This window comes from Caretta caretta, chromosome 8, assembly GCF_965140235.1.
Source record: "Caretta caretta isolate rCarCar2 chromosome 8, rCarCar1.hap1, whole genome shotgun sequence".
Lineage (NCBI taxonomy): Eukaryota > Metazoa > Chordata > Testudines > Cheloniidae > Caretta > Caretta caretta.
Window position 1 is genome coordinate 663433 of NC_134213.1, and position 14895 is coordinate 678327.

A 14895-nucleotide genomic window follows, 5' to 3' on the forward strand; every position below is an offset into this window, starting at 1 on the left:
GGACTACAACTCCCGGCATGCACTTGGGCTAGGCCTGTCGGGCCGCGGCGCCCCTGGCCTGTGGTTTGTCTGCGTCTCTGCGGCGTCGGCTCGGCTCCCGCGCCATTGACCCCGCCCCTCCCCACGGACCGCGCGTGACCCCGCCCCTCCCCACGGACCGCGAGCCGCGCGTGACCCCGCCCCTCCCCCGGCAGCGCCCCGCCCCGCCCGGGTCCCCGCGCGCCAATGACTCAGCCGGAGCCGCCGCGGAGCCCAGCCAGCTTTATTGGCGGTGCCGAGAGAGCCCGGGCCGCGGGCCGGCGGGAGCCCGGGGCAGCCCGGCCCGGCCCGCGCGGAGCTGGGGGGTGTCGGCCGCGGACCCAGCCCTGGCCCGGGGGCGACCCGCGTGGGCTCTGGGCGCCGCCTGGCCGGCCCCGCGGAGCTGCAAGCGCCCCCCGGCAGCGGGAGGGCCGGGGCCGGGGCCGGGGCCGGGGCTGGGTGGGGGCAGCGGGAGGGGCCGGGGCCGGGGCCGGGGCCGGGGCTGGGTGGGGGCAGCGGGAGGGGCCGGGGCCGGGGCTGGGTGGGGGCAGCGGGAGGGGCCGGGGCCGGGGCCGGGGCCGGGGCCGGGGCTGGGTGGGGGCAGCGGGCGGGGCTGGGGTTGGGCGGGGGCTGGGTGGGGGCAGCGGGAGGGGCAGGGGTTGGGTAGGGCCAGGGCCAGGGGCTGGGTGGGGGCAGCGGGAGGGGCAGGGGTTGGGTAGGGCCAGGGCCAGGGGCTGGGTGGGGGCAGCGGGAGGGGCAGGGGTTGGGTAGGGCCAGGGCCAGGGGCTGAGTGGGGGCAGCGGGAGGGGCAGGGGTTGGGTAGGGCCAGGGCCAGGGCCAGGGGCTGGGTGGGGGCAGCGGGAGGGGCGGGGGTTGGGTAGGGCCAGGGGCAGGGGCTGAGTGGGGGCAGCGGGAGGGGCAGGGGTTGGGTAGGGCCAGGGCCAGGGGCTGGGTGGGGGCAGCGGGAGGGGCAGGGGTTGGGTAGGGCCAGGGGCAGGGGCTGAGTGGGGGCAGCGGGAGGGGCAGGGGTTGGGTAGGGCCAGGGGCAGGGGCTGAGTGGGGGCAGCGGGAGGGCCAGGGGTTGGGTAGGGCCAGGGGCAGGGGCTGAGTGGGGGCAGCGGGAGGGGCAGGGGTTGGGTAGGGCCAGGGGCAGGGGCTGAGTGGGGGCAGCGGGAGGGGCGGGGGTTGGGTAGGGCCAGGGGCAGGGGCTGAGTGGGGGCAGCGGGAGGGGCAGGGGTTGGGTAGGGCCAGGGCCAGGGCCAGGGGCTGAGTGGGGGCAGCGGGAGGGGCAGGGGTTGGGTAGGGCCAGGGCCAGGGGCTGGGTGGGGGCAGCGGGAGGGGCAGGGGTTGGGTAGGGCCAGGGCCAGGGGCTGGGTGGGGGCAGCGGGAGGGGCAGGGGTTGGGTAGGGCCAGGGCCAGGGCCAGGGGCTGGGTGGGGGCAGCGGGAGGGGCAGGGGTTGGGTAGGGCCAGGGGCTGGGTGGGGGCAGCGGGAGGGGCTGGGGCTGGGTGGGGGCTGGGGCTGGGCCAGGACCAGGGGCTGGGTGGGGGCAGCGGGAGGGGCCGGGGCAGGGGATGGGTGGGGGCAGTGTCTCCCCGGCCCCCTCTCACTGCGGTGCAGGCTGCAGCCCCCGCACGCCCATGCCCGGCGGGTGTCATGTCACTGTACAGAGCCAGTGGGCTCGGCGTGGGACTGTCTGGCTTCAGGCAGCCCCTCGGGTCCGGGCTTTCAGAAGCTCCTTGGGCTGCTCTGAACCGGCCGGTTCCCAGTAACTACTCTGAGGCAGCGTTGCCTTGTGGGATCGGCTTGCCGGGATGCTGCAGGGGTACAGATAAGTAACGTAGCCTGTGGGTTAAGCCACTGCAGTAGCGTGCTGTCTGTGTGGCTATGTGCTGACTCTGACTTCCTGACTGTCTGTACCCAGGGGATGGTTCCGGCCGCCCCCCAGAAATGCATGGAGGATGCCATCTCGCTCTACACAATGACCTCCTGCGCCCTGTGTGACTTTGCATGCACTATATGTGTAAGGTTGCGCTGTGCACACATGCATAAAATTGCAGCCTTCCTAACAATTGCACACCACACTACGGAGAGCCCGGCTGGACTTTAGGTCTTGATCAGGGGTTCTCAAACTTCACTGCACCGTGACTCCCTTTTGACAACAAATATTACTATATGATCCCAAAGTGGGGACTGAAGCTTGAGACCACCCAAGCCCTACTGCCCTATGTGGGTTTGGGGAGGGGGCCTACAGCCAAAGGACATCAACCCTGAGCAGGGGGACCTGTAATGTGAGCCCTGCTGCCCAGGGATGAAGCTGAAGCCTGAGAACCATGGGCTTCAGCTTTGGCCCCAGACAGTGGGGCTCAGGCTTTGACTTCAGCCCCAGGCCCCAGCAAGCCTAATGCCAGCCCTGGCAACCCCATGGAAACAGGGTTGTGACCCACTTTGGGGTCCCGACCTACAATTTGAGAACTGCAGGTCTAGACCAGTCGTTTTCAAACTTTTTTTCCGGCGACCCAGTTGAAGAAAATTGTTGATGCCTGTGATCCAACGGAGCTGGAGATGAGGGGTTTAGGCTGTGAGAGGGGCTCAGGGCTGGGGCAGAGGATTGGGGTGCAGGAGGGGGTCAGGGTTTTGGGCTGGGGGTGCAGGCTCTGGGGTGGGGCTGGGGATGAGGGGTTTGGGGTGCAGGGGGCGGATCAGGGCTGGGGCAGGGGATTGGGGCACGGGGTGTGTGCAGAGGCAAGCTTCCCACCTGTCCTAGATCCGTGGACCATGATGTGCCTGAAGTGGCCAGCAGCAGGTCTGGCTCCGCATGGCTCTCTGCTGCAGGCAGTGCCTCAGCTCCTGGCCAATGGGAGTACAGAGTCAGGATGGGGGCAGCGCGCAGAGCCTCGTGGCCCCCCGCCTAGAAGCCAGACCTGCTGGCTGCTTCCGGGGTGCTTCCGGGGTGTTGGAACAGGTACACACACGGCTGCCTTGCTGGGCAGCACCGCCGACAGGACTTTTAATGTCACAGTTGGCAGTGCTGGCCAGAGCGACCCAGTGCTGGGTCGCAACCGGAACTTTGAAAAACGCTGATCTAGAGGCTTGCCAGTGCCCTCCACAATTCAGGAACTGCAGATACACCAGTGACCAAACGAAACCCAGGAGGATGAGGCATTGCAGAGAAGCTGATGAGCAATGAGAGCTTGGCCAGGAAAGGCCCTTTGAGCTCAGCAGCCTGGGGCTAGGGGCACAGAGAGGGCCTACTACTGGGAATCTCTGGGAGCTGGTGAGCATGGCTGTGCGAACTGCAATTTGATTCAGTCACTTCTTCCGGCTTGTGATCTGGCTGCAAATCCAGTTCATCCCATCCTATTAAAAACAAGAGACTCGTGTGAGCACTGGCCCCTCTCAGCGTCCCCTGGCTTGATTCCTTGTGGGAGTCTCTTTGCCACATCACTGGGCCCTAGGCTTCTTCGCTGACCTCCCCAACCCTGGGATTTCCTCTGGCCCTCACCCCAATACCTGGACTCCTTCCCCAGACAGGGCTGAGCAGGCCTGGATTTGCCATTGGCGGTCCCGGTACGTAGGTAGGTTCAGTCCCTCTGCGATCTCTGCAGCTGGTGCTGCACTTGCCAGATCCTGCTTGTTGGCAAACACCAGCAAAGGGACCCCCGTGAGACTCTCGTCCTCAATCAGCTCCGCCAGCTCCTGCCGAGAGACAGAGCGAGCCATCGGCCCTGAGCGCAGACAGCTGCCGGGCTCTGCTGCCCAAGCCTCATTCTAGGGGCTTGCACCCACCTTGTCACACATGTGGGATCTGGATAATGAGTTGTGGGGACATCCCTCACCAAGTGTCACTGAGCTGGCACTTTCTCTGCAAGGATCCCAGGGACACTGTCAACCCAGCAGGATTCTGGGGGCCAGAGGCCAAACCCCTAAGGGCAGGGAGTTTCACCCTCCCTGAGGCTGACTGGAATTGGCACAGCCCTTCCTGACATCAGTCCCCTTCCAAAGGGAAAGCCCAGCATGTGTAACCGGTGGGTGTGACGAAGTGGGACTGTTCTTAATGTTTCCTCTGAATAGTGTGGGGGTGCCTCAGTTTCCCCTAGGCAGTTCTTAAGTATCTAGGGGGTGGGGTAAGGGTGTATGATCATTGCAGAGCCCTAGAGGGCAGGTGTGTGTAGGGGTCTTTGGCCACAGAGAATGGCTGACACCCTGTTTCCTGGCCACTGATGGCCTGGGCCCTTCCCCCCTGCAAGGTAAGAGCTAAAGGGTTGGAGAACAAAGGAATCCGGTGCCCTCCTGGCCCGGGAAAGGAACAAAGCCCAGAGGAGGAGGGGCTGGAGGGAGTTTTCAGTTTGGGGCTGGCTGGGACATGGAGTGAAGTGCAGACGTTGTCTGGCTCACTGACCCCAAAATGGACCCAACTGAGGGGTCCCGTTCTCTGCACCTGCAAGCTCTGTTTTAGACCATGTTTCTGTCATCTAATAAACCTCTGTTTTACTGGCTGGCTGAGAGTCACGTCTGACTGCGAAGTTGGGGTGCAGGACCCTCTGGCTTCCCCAGGAGCCCTGCCTGAGTGGACTCGCTGTGGGAAGCGCACGGAGGGGCAAAGGATGCTGAATGCTCCGAGGTCAGACCCAGGAAGGTGGAAGCTGTGTGAGCTTTGTGTCCTGAAGACAGGCTGCTCGCAGAAAGGAGACTGCCCCAGAGTCCTGACTGGCTTCGCAGGGAGCATTTCCACAGCATCGCCTGGGGATTCCATGACAGTGGGTAGCCTTGACCCTGGTCTCTGACTATGGCCTGGGATGTGGGTTAAGGTCCTGGCTCTGTCCTGGACTCTGTGACCTCAGGTCCCATCAGTATCATGGGGCTCATGAGCTGGGGAGGAAACATTCCTCACCACGAGCCCCTTTGCTGCCTGCCATGCCTTCCTTCAACTCAGGATACAACTGGCTGCCAGGGAACTACATTTCCCAGCAAAAATAACAAGGAATACTTGTGGCACCTTAGAGACTTGACAAATAAATTTGTGAATCTCTAAGGTGCCACAAGTACTCCTCATTCTTTTTGCTGATACAGACTAACACGGCTACCACTCAGATACATTTTCCAGCAATCCCTCTGTGGGGGATTGGGGGAGGTTCAGCAGGCATGGGGGTCCAGCCCAGCTTATTCTCAGAAATGAGTAGTGAACAACCCTGGTTCTCTCTGCACCCCATAGATATACCTCCCTCTCCCAGTGATAAGCTGCCAAAATCTGAAGAACCGGTTCCTTCAGTCGCTCTGGGTCTTTTCGGCGGCGGGTCTTTCACTCACTCCAGGTCTTCGGCGGCACTGGAGTACCTGCCGCCGAAGACCTGGAGCAAGTAAGGGCCTGCTGCCGAAGTGCTGCTGAAGACCTGGAGCGCCGCCAGGTGAGTGAAAATTAAATAGGGATTCTCAGCCAGGGGATCCTCCCCAGCCAGGAGCTCAGGCAGGCTGGACAGGACAGTCCTGCAGGCTGGATGTGGCCCATGGGCCGGAGTTTGGCCACCCCTTTAACAACCAGTTCTAAACCGGCTTCAAAATTTAACAACTGGTTGTGCGAACCGGCTCCAGCTCGCCACTGCCCTCTCCCCAGAAAAGTCTTAAATGGCCAGTACACACTGTTATACTGGGCAAAGCAGCTGCTCCAGCACATGGCTACGGCTTGGTCCCAAAGACCCCCAGAAGCATGCACACCTGTGACCTGCCCCAGCACATGCACTGTCAAGAGAGCAATCTGCCCACAAGTCAGTGTATTTTCAGGGAGGCCCCTGAAATTTGATCGGGGGCACAGCCACATCGTACCTGCCCGGTCTCCTCAAAGCGTTTCTTGTCAGCGCTGTCAATGACGTAAATCTGCCACAGGAACAAAAGGGAAAGTCATCTGTTCACTTCTTGCTCCCCTGGCACCCTGCCAGTCCCACCTTTATGGGCACCGTGTCCCCCAGGCACCTCAGGTGGGCGCCCCCCAGTTCTCCCTTTGCAGGTGGGGCAACGGCTCTTGCTGTGGAACCCCAGTATTAGACCCCAGCCGGTCCAGCATCCAACACTGCCTTGTGAATGGGGCCGTGGGGCTCGCTCACCCCTTGGGCCAGCCCTGCCTACCTGGGGGCTGGGCCCCATGCTCACCAGTATGTCTGTGTGGCCCAGGTACTTCTTCCAGTAGGGGCGGATGGCACGCTGCCCACCGATGTCCCAGACGGTCAGCCTGAAGCCATGCGAGTGCACACTTTTTATGTTGAACCCCTGCACAGGGAAGCAAACCAGGCTGTAAGTCCAGTCAGGGAAGGAGAGCCCACCTCATCCACTGTGCGCTGGGTCCGGGGTTCTGCACCTACCTGCGTGGGGGTGATGGTGCTGACCTCCTCCGATGCCAAGCACTTCAGCAGTGTGGTTTTTCCGGCATTGTCCAGCCCCAGCAGGACGATCCGCAGTTCCTGCTCCACAGAGCCCTTGAGCTTTTGGATGACAGCGAGCAGCCCCTGCAAGGACAAGGGGACCCTGTGTGGATGGGGCTGCATCCCAGAGCCCCCCAGGTATGCCTCGGGTGCTGCAGAATCCTTGGCTGGGTGGGTCTGAGCTGGTTCAGAAGACATGCTGGGGGTGCAGTCAGGGAGTTGACTGATATCAGACAACCAAGAGCCATTGTTTCTGGGATCTATCACACGTGATGACATAGAACCTGTCTGGAGAGTGAAACTGAATATTTATGGCAAGACAATTGGACTTGAAAATTGACTGAAGAGCTGACATCCGCCATCTCAGAAGTGATTTATGATCACCTTCAACCCCTCTCAGAGCTGAAGTCACCCAACCCACTCTGACTAGCCCTGGAGGTACTGTGAGCTGTGTGGGCCAGTTCACCACAGAAATAGCTTTCAAAGACACAAGCTTGAGCACTCAGTGTGTATGTGATGAAAGGACCACAGACCAACAGCCTCCTCAGCCGCAGCATGGCAGCCAGGATGGCCTAGTGAGAAAGGTGGAAGAACTTGATGGGATATTTCATGATATTGGACTTTTGAAAGGAGATCCAGTACAGATAATCCTAAAACACAATGCTGCACCATAGAGCATACATACCCCTCTCAGGATTCCAATCCAGTTACTTCATAGAGTGGAAACTGAGTTAAACAGAATTAAATGGATTGGCATAACCGAGAAAAATCTCTGAGCCAACAGCACGGTGTGCCCCAATGGTACTGGCTATAAAGAAAAATAGGAAAATACGAATCGGTGTGGATCTTAAGACTCTGTGAAGCAGTTGTAAGGGAAAAAAATATGTCCTCCCAGCACTGGCTGATTTCCTCCCCAAAGTGAAAGGAAGTACAGGATTCTCCAAGCTGGGTGCCTCAAGGAGACTCTGGCAAATTCCAGTAGCCAAAGAAAGTGTTAAACTGACTACATTTATCACACCCTTTGGTAGATTTTGCTTTCCAATATTACCTTTGGGATTACCAGTGTGCCTGAAATTTTCCAAAGAAAGATGGCAGAACTGTTAATGAACACAAATGGAGTTGTCATTTGCATAGACAATATTCTGATATATGGGTCTTTGAGGGAAGAACACACCAAAACTGTTGAGGTCCCAAGGCTAATCATTTAGTCTGGACTAAAGCTAAACAAGGAGAAGTTTGTTTTCTGACTACCCCAAACTGAGACAATAAACAAAGATGGAATCAGTCCTAGACCTGAGAAAGAAAAGTAATTTGAGAATTGAATGTACCAGAACTGAGACGCCTGCTGGTGCTGGTGAATTACCTTGTTTGGTACCCACACGACCTTTCTGCAGTGACAAAACCACTGAATAAACTATTGAAGTCCAACACATCTTGGCTATGGGGCCAAATCAAGAAATTGTCTTCAAAGGGTAAAATAAATTACCTCAATAGCTCTAGCTCTCAAGTTCTATGGGAATAAACCCACAATGGGGACCAGTGGAAACACAAGGAGCTCTGGCCTAGGTGGTGAATTGTCGCAAACAACGTGGCTCTGAGTAGAAGTCAGCTGCATTTTGCCCTTGCACATTCACAGAAGTGGAAAAATGATCGGCACAGATTGAAAAGGAGTGGCTGGCAAGCATGTGAGAACTTTACAGAGATCTATGTGGATTGTATTCTCTTACATTGATAACAGACCATAAACCACTTGTAGCCCTCTGTGATGGGGTGACTGCCCCACACTGGCCCAAAAGGGGTTAATAGAGCCCTAGGGAGTCTACGCAGGAGGCAGCCAATTATAGAGGGGCTGTGAGGAGCAGCCAATCAGGGCCTGGCAGGCCCACAGAAGAAGAGCTGCAGGGCAGAGCAGCTTCCATAGCTGCCTGGAGCTTGAGGAGGGAAGGTCAGGCCAGGCTCCTAGCAGAGGAAGGAGAGCCAGGACCCTGGACAGAGCAGTGCTACTAGCAGTGACCAGGGGGAGCTAAAAACAGCTCTGGGTTGGCTGTGGGAATTTGCAGGCTGATGCCCTGAGGGAAGGGCAAAGAGGGTGCTGGGGGCCATGGGGAAATGGCCCAGGGAAAGGTACTGAGAGGTTGAGGGGATGCAGCACGTGGCTGCCATTTACAGGGTCCCTGGGCTGGGACTCAGAATAGTAGGTGGGCCCAGGTCCCCCCCGCTGATTGCCACTGAAGAAGTGGCCAGAAAATTGTCTGTGATAGCCACTGAGGGAAGTGGCTGGACGTCAGCAGACTGCAGGCCCCCAGAAGCGGGGAGATCAGAGCACGACACGTCCAGAGAGCTGGGTCACGAAGAAGGTGCACGCTCCTGGGAGTGACATGAGTCCTGGGGCGGGAGTGACAGCAGTGAGACACCACCAGAAAAGGATCCACCGGCTAGCAGAGCTAATCCCCAGGACAGCCAGCAGGAGGCGCTGCAGTCGTGAGTGAACTCTGTCTTACCCTCCTCAACGGAAAAGACCTGGATCAAGCACTGCGGAGATGCCAGCATCTCTTGCTAAGGTTAATACAATGTAACCCGATTGCGGAGTATGTTCCTGGGAAAAATCGGTTGGTTGCAGACACTCTGTGAGAGAGCCAGCATTGCATGAACCACCCGAGCTCACAGATGCTGTAAAGGCCTATGTGGATGCTGTGCGCACACAAAGACCAGCGTCACAAAAGAGGCTAGACCTGCTACAGAAAACCAACCTCAGCAGACATGCAACTTCAGGCAGCTCTACGCTCCCTTAGGACCGGCTGGCCCAAGTATCTAAAGGACATTACAAGACACTACTTTGTGGTACATGGTGTGACACAGCAGGGAGGGGGGAGTGTTGACCTGGGAACGTGGCTGGGGATTTTTTATAGGGGATGGGAGACCTGAGAGCCTGTAACATGAGCCAGGAGGGGGGTTGGGGCCAGGTGACACCTTTGCCTGGAAAACTGGACAAAGGCTGGAGGAGGAGCTGCGGGGAGGCTGGTTGGGACACTGGAGGGTTTTCTTTGTTTGGAGTGGGCTAGGGAAGAGGGGAGAGCCTAGAGCATGGGGACTAAGCTCTCTATCCCCCAGAAGGACCGGACTAAGGGGTCCCATTCATGCCTACAAGCTCTGGGTTGGATTGTATTCCTGTCTTCTCTAATAAACCTTCTGTTCTACTGGCTGGCTGAGAGATCACAGTGAATGTGAATCGCAGAGGAAGCGGGGATACAGGACCCTGACTCCCCCACACTTCTTAACAACTGGTGGTAGCGGTGGGATGTACTGCACCTCATGGATGGCGCTTCCTGCAGTACATGACTGGGGAGCAGTAAAATGAAAAGGGATTGATGGGGACCAGGCATGCTGAAGATTCAGAGAGGAGCAGTTTCGGGGGGTGGAAGAGCTACGCTTAACCCCTGGGACTGTGTGACCAGCGAGGACTGTCGCAATAACGGTGTCCCCCTGGGAACTGCGGCAAGCAGTCTCGGGGGCGGAGGAGTCTGCGGCTTGACCCGGGGAGAGAGGTGGTGACCTGGAGAAGGGCTGGGACACTAGGGGTGAGAGCACACAGGCCTGCGAGTGGCCAGCAGGAAGATGTATGCTAAATGCCTTAAGAGCGATTTGGTGGAGCTGAGCAGGCAGAGGGGGCTGCACACTGGGAGGCTCACCAAAGAGCAGCTGATTGCCCAGCTGGAAGAAAAGGATCACTTGGATGCACCGATCCCTGTCTTTGAGGGAAGCAGCCCAGCAGAGGCAGTGTAGGTCCCGGTGCCTGACCCGGCTGGGAGGGGTCAGACGGCTGCCGAGAGCATCCCGAGACTCAATGTGCCTATGCCTAGGGTAGGGGCTGAGAGGAGCCCAGTGAATACCGAGGGCACCCTGACCCCAGCAGCCAGCTGGGGATCCTCCCGGTGGAGCTCCCCATCCCTGGAGCTGAGGCGGCTGGAATGGGAGAGGGAGATGAGACTGAGAGAGTTGGAAGATCAAGAGAAGGAGCAACAGGACCGCGAAAGGCAGCATCAGCATGAGCTGAAGGAGCAAGCAGAACAGGAAAAGCAGCGGCAGCATAAGCTGGAGCTGGCCAGGCTGAGGATCAGCAAGCCTCCGGCTGCAGTGAGTGAGGGTGGACCCAAGACGGCACTGAGCCATCCCCACCTTGCACTTCTCTGCTTTTACAGTCAGCCAGGCCCCCTGGAGTCAGTCCAGCACTTGTCTAACCTGGGACACATGATCCTCCCAGGTCTGGCTAAAGACACAGATGTCATCAATGTACACCACGGCAAAACTCTCCATCCCCCTCAGTAGCTGATCCACCAAGCGCTGGAAGGTGGCTGGCGCTCCCTTGAGGCCAAAAGGCAGGGTCAGGAACTCAGAGCCCCAGAGGCTCTGGTCAGGTGCTGAAGGAGGCTCTGGTCAGGGGCCCGGTTCTGGCAAACCCAGACTTTGACAAGCCCTTTATGGTGTTCACCGATGCCTCAGACATGGGGCTGGGGGCAGTGTTAATGTAGGAGGATGAAAAGGGGGAGAGACACCCATCGTGTACCTGAGCAAGAAGTTGCTACCCGGAGAGCAGAACTACGCAGCCATCGAGACGGAGTGCCTGGCCATGGTATGTGCCCTTAAGAAACTAGAGCCATATCTCTTCGGGCGACACTTCACCGTGTACACCGACCACTCTCCCCTGATCTGGCTGCACCAGATGAAAGGAGCCAACGCCAAACTCCTGAGGTGGAGCCTGCTCCTGCAGGATTATGACATGGACGTGGTCCACATGAAGGGAAGTGCCAACCTGATAGTGGATGCATTGTCCCGGAGAGGGGGCCCTGAACTTCTCCAGGTCACTGGTCACAGTGACCCCACTCAGTTCAGTCTCGAAGGGGGGAGAGATGTGATGCAGCAGGGAACGGGGAGTGTTGACCTGGGAATGTGGCAGGGGAGTTTCACTGGGGATGGGAGACCTGAGAGCCTGTAACCTGAGCCAGGAGGGGGTTAGGGCCAGGTGACACCTTTGCCCGGGAAACTGAACAAAGGCTGGAGGAGGAGCTGGGGGGATTCTGGGTGAGACGCTGAAGGGTTTTTCTTTCAGTTTGGAATGGGTTAGGGAAGAGGACCCAGAGCGGGGGTCTAATCTCCCTACCCCACAGAAGGATCTGACTAAGGGGTCCTGTTTGTGCCTGCAAGCTCTGGGTTGGACTGTGTTCCTGTTGTCTCTAATAAACTTGCTGTTCTACTGGCTGGCTGAGAGTCACGGTGAATGTGAATTGCAGGAAACAAGGGTACAGGGCCCTGACTCCCCCACGCTTCGTAACACATAGACAGTTAAAGTGAGTCAAATGGACTCATGGTTAAAAGCAACTGCACTGTAATTCCAACAAAAGGGGAGGAGAAATCCTAAGCCTCACCCAGGAAGGACAGAAAGGACTAACTAAATGCCATGAACGGGCCATCCAGTCGGTGTCGGTGCCAGGTATCAGCAAGGGCATAAAGAATAGAGTAGAGCATGTGAACACTGCCGAACACAACACGAAGAATCTTCAACAACGCCCCTGCCAGACAGATCTTGGAAGAGACTAGCTGCAGATTTATGCCAGTTCAGAGGACAGCATTATCTTATTGTCATTGACAGTTTTTCCAGGTGTACAGAAATAACATACTTGAAAGACATAACATGTTGCAGTGTTATCGAGAAACTGAAGTGCACTTTTGCTCATTTCCATACTCCAGAGCATCTAGTGATGGACGACAGACCCTATCTGACTGCTGCAGAATTTCAGTCATTCTGTAGAAAACACAACTTTGCTCTCATTCCTAGCAGCCCACATTACTCACAAGCAAATGGAGAGGCTGAGAGAGCTGAACAGGCAGCCAAGAAAATCCCGCAGGAGGAAGATCCATTCCTTGCTCTTCTGAGGTACAGATCAACACCAATAGCAGCTCCTGGAGATAGCCCCACACAACTCCTGATGGGAAGACAACTCAGAGCGACAGGTTCCTTTCCAAAGTTGGAACAATCTCCAGCATGGCCATACATGAAGAGAGCAGCCCAACTGGATCAAAAGGCTAAAGAGCTTATGAACAGCTTTGCAACAGACATCACTCAGAGAACTGCCGGGTCTAGCACCTGGGGACCATGTTCGTGGCAAACTTGATGAAGGAAAAAAACCTGACAACTCCAGCTCCTGTAAAGAAAAAGAATTCATCGCCCAGACCACATGTGATCCAGACTGACTGGGGAGAGTTCAACAGAAACCATCAACATCTACAGTTTGTTCCTTGGAAAGAGCCATCAATGGAGCAAACTCTACTAATGGTGGGCGCAGAACAAGAAGACTCAGAGATTCCAAACCTGCTACAGCCAGTCGGTGAAACTAACGGATAGGCAGAGGACCAAGTTGTTACACATTCAGGTCACGTAATTAGAAAGCCAGTATGCCACCTGGATACTTAATAGAGTGATCCATACAGCACTTCAGAGACAGCGTGCCACTATAAATCCTGGACACGGTAGAAATGTAGCACTGAAAGGGGGAGGGGTACTGTCCCTTACTGTTCAGCTGTAAGGCACCTTTCTCAAGCCGCCCTCGGGCAGACGGGGCGGCACGTTAGAGGGTCTCATGAGTAGCACAGCGGCTGTGTTGTGCTAAGAGTGACGCTCTGGAGCCAGTCCATAGCTGGCACAGAAGCGTGGCAGTAATGGAGGCGGGGAGGCTTGTAGGGAATCGTGGAGAGAATTGGGGCTGGCCCCAGAACCTCATGGGACCAAGCCAAGGGCTGCTGCCCCCATCCCTTGGGACTGCTGCTCAGCAGGTTTTTCATCTGCAATTCAAGCCAGGCCCCATGAGAGCCCTGGGCTAATCCCAGCCTGATTCAGGCCCCCAGCCACCTGGCCCCATCCCAGCTCTCAGCCTCTGGCCCCATGGTGTATTTTGACTCCATCCTGGTGCCCCAGGGCCATCCCAGTTCCTGGCCTCCCACCACTTTGCTGATCCCAGCCCTGTCCCCCTTGCTGACTGTGAGCCAGGCTCTGCCCCCTTTTGCCTAGGCCCTGCCCTCCAGCTGCTGCTTCGCTCTGGAGAGATTAAATTGGTGCAGCTTTCCAGTGCCCCCCATCCCACACACACTGACAGGTCCCGCTCTTGGGAGTACCAGGCACCGGCTCTGTCATCTCAGCGGGGAGGGTTTGGGGTTCCCAGGTCCCAATGCTGGAACAGTCACACTGAGCACCCACCCTCCTGTGAGGCAGCCCCACAGTGACCTACCTGGGAGCCGGCCCCACTTACCTTCTGTACTTCACCCATGGTCTAGGAGACTCTACATCCTCTGTAGGGTGCAGGGCACTGGGTGCTTCTCTGGGCTCGGAGCCAGGTCCCGTCCCGCGGCTGCGTGCCTGACACACGTCCCTTCGCCAGCACGGTCAAGAGGATTAAAGCTCCTGAATTAGCTGCTGTTCCTCCATTTACCCACAGCATTAAATACCTCCCTAGGAAAATCCCCCAGCCAGCTGTCGCCCAGCCTGCCAGCCGCTCCCACCGGCCCAGCCCTGAGCCACAGGGGAAGGAGAACAGCCTGGGGCAAAGCCCCTTTCCCACCCTTGCAGGGTCCGTGAGGCTCAGAGCCCCCCGGTGATACCACTGTGTTCCAGTTGAGGGGAGGAGCCAGCCCAGACCCACGGCAGGTGAACTCCCCCCAGCATCAAGGGGCCTTGGCTGCCCGGACCAGCCTTCCAGGCAGGTCACCCAAGCCCATCTGCCACGCCCTATGGGACAGAGGTGAGAGCAGCAGCCCCCAGGCAGGGCCCATGCCAGCAGGGAGCAGGTGCACTGGGTACGGCGCCAGAGCCCTGGAAGGCAGTGGGGCTGGAGGACATGCTGGAGGTGTGCACAGGTGCTACACAGCAGAACGCAGTGACAGTCCCGGTGAAGTGGTGCAGCCTCTGGACGAGCTGTCCATCCTGGGCCCAGACTGAGCTGGTCAGCAGACTCCGAGAGAAGCCAGGAGGTTATGGTCCTGAGCACCCACGCCCTGCTGGCCGGGGTGTCGGCGGAGCGACGGGGGCGAGGGCCCAGCCCTGCTGCCCAGGGGAGCAACAGGGGCGAGGGGGACGCGGTACTTGCTGTGAGGGGCTCAGACGCTGCGGTGAGGGGCTCTGACATTGCCGTACCTTAGAGGGATCTGGTCTTTCCAGGTTCTCATCACTTGAGTTGACCCTATGCCCGTCAGCAGGATGTTCCCGTGAGCCCCGTGGCTTTGTCCTGCGTTTGTGGCTCTCCTTTCCTCGATTGCAGGGGCCTCGGCCAGGGCCAGCTGCCACCTCTGAGCGCCCAGGCCCTGTCTGCTGCGGGAGCGGCGGTGCTGGGGTTCAGAGCTGGGCCACGGGGCGTGCGGCCCTGGGGCGGGGGGCTGGCCTCGCGGGGGGGGGGGGGGGGCTGTGCTACAGGGAG

The 14895-nt window shown here is 58.3% G+C and overlaps 1 protein-coding gene across 1 annotated transcript; it reads right to left on the reverse strand.

The window, feature by feature from the left end:
• Window positions 1-1484: 1484 nt before the first annotated feature.
• Window positions 1485-14871, reverse strand: LOC125641277 (ADP-ribosylation factor-like protein 3). The gene is made up of 7 exons (XM_048860978.2): window positions 14616-14871; window positions 13735-13854; window positions 6374-6517; window positions 6165-6281; window positions 5841-5891; window positions 3531-3716; window positions 1485-3377 (listed from the first exon to the last, which is right to left on the reverse strand). The coding sequence occupies exons 2-7, from the start codon at window positions 13750-13752 to the stop codon at window positions 3330-3332; spliced, it is 564 nt and encodes a 187-aa protein (XP_048716935.1). The 5' UTR covers window positions 13753-13854; window positions 14616-14871; the 3' UTR covers window positions 1485-3329.
• Between the last annotated feature and the right edge of the window lie 24 nt (window positions 14872-14895).

Bases quoted from the DNA above. Each gene is read 5' to 3' on its own strand.
- LOC125641277 (XM_048860978.2), bottom strand. The intron at 5,892-6,164 runs GTGAGCATGGGG...TTCCTGTGGCAG, and splicing joins TGGGCCACACAGACATACTG to ATTTACGTCATTGACAGCGC. The intron at 3,378-3,530 runs GTATTGGGGTGA...TGTTTTTAATAG, and splicing joins TGTCTGGGGAAGGAGTCCAG to GATGGGATGAACTGGATTTG.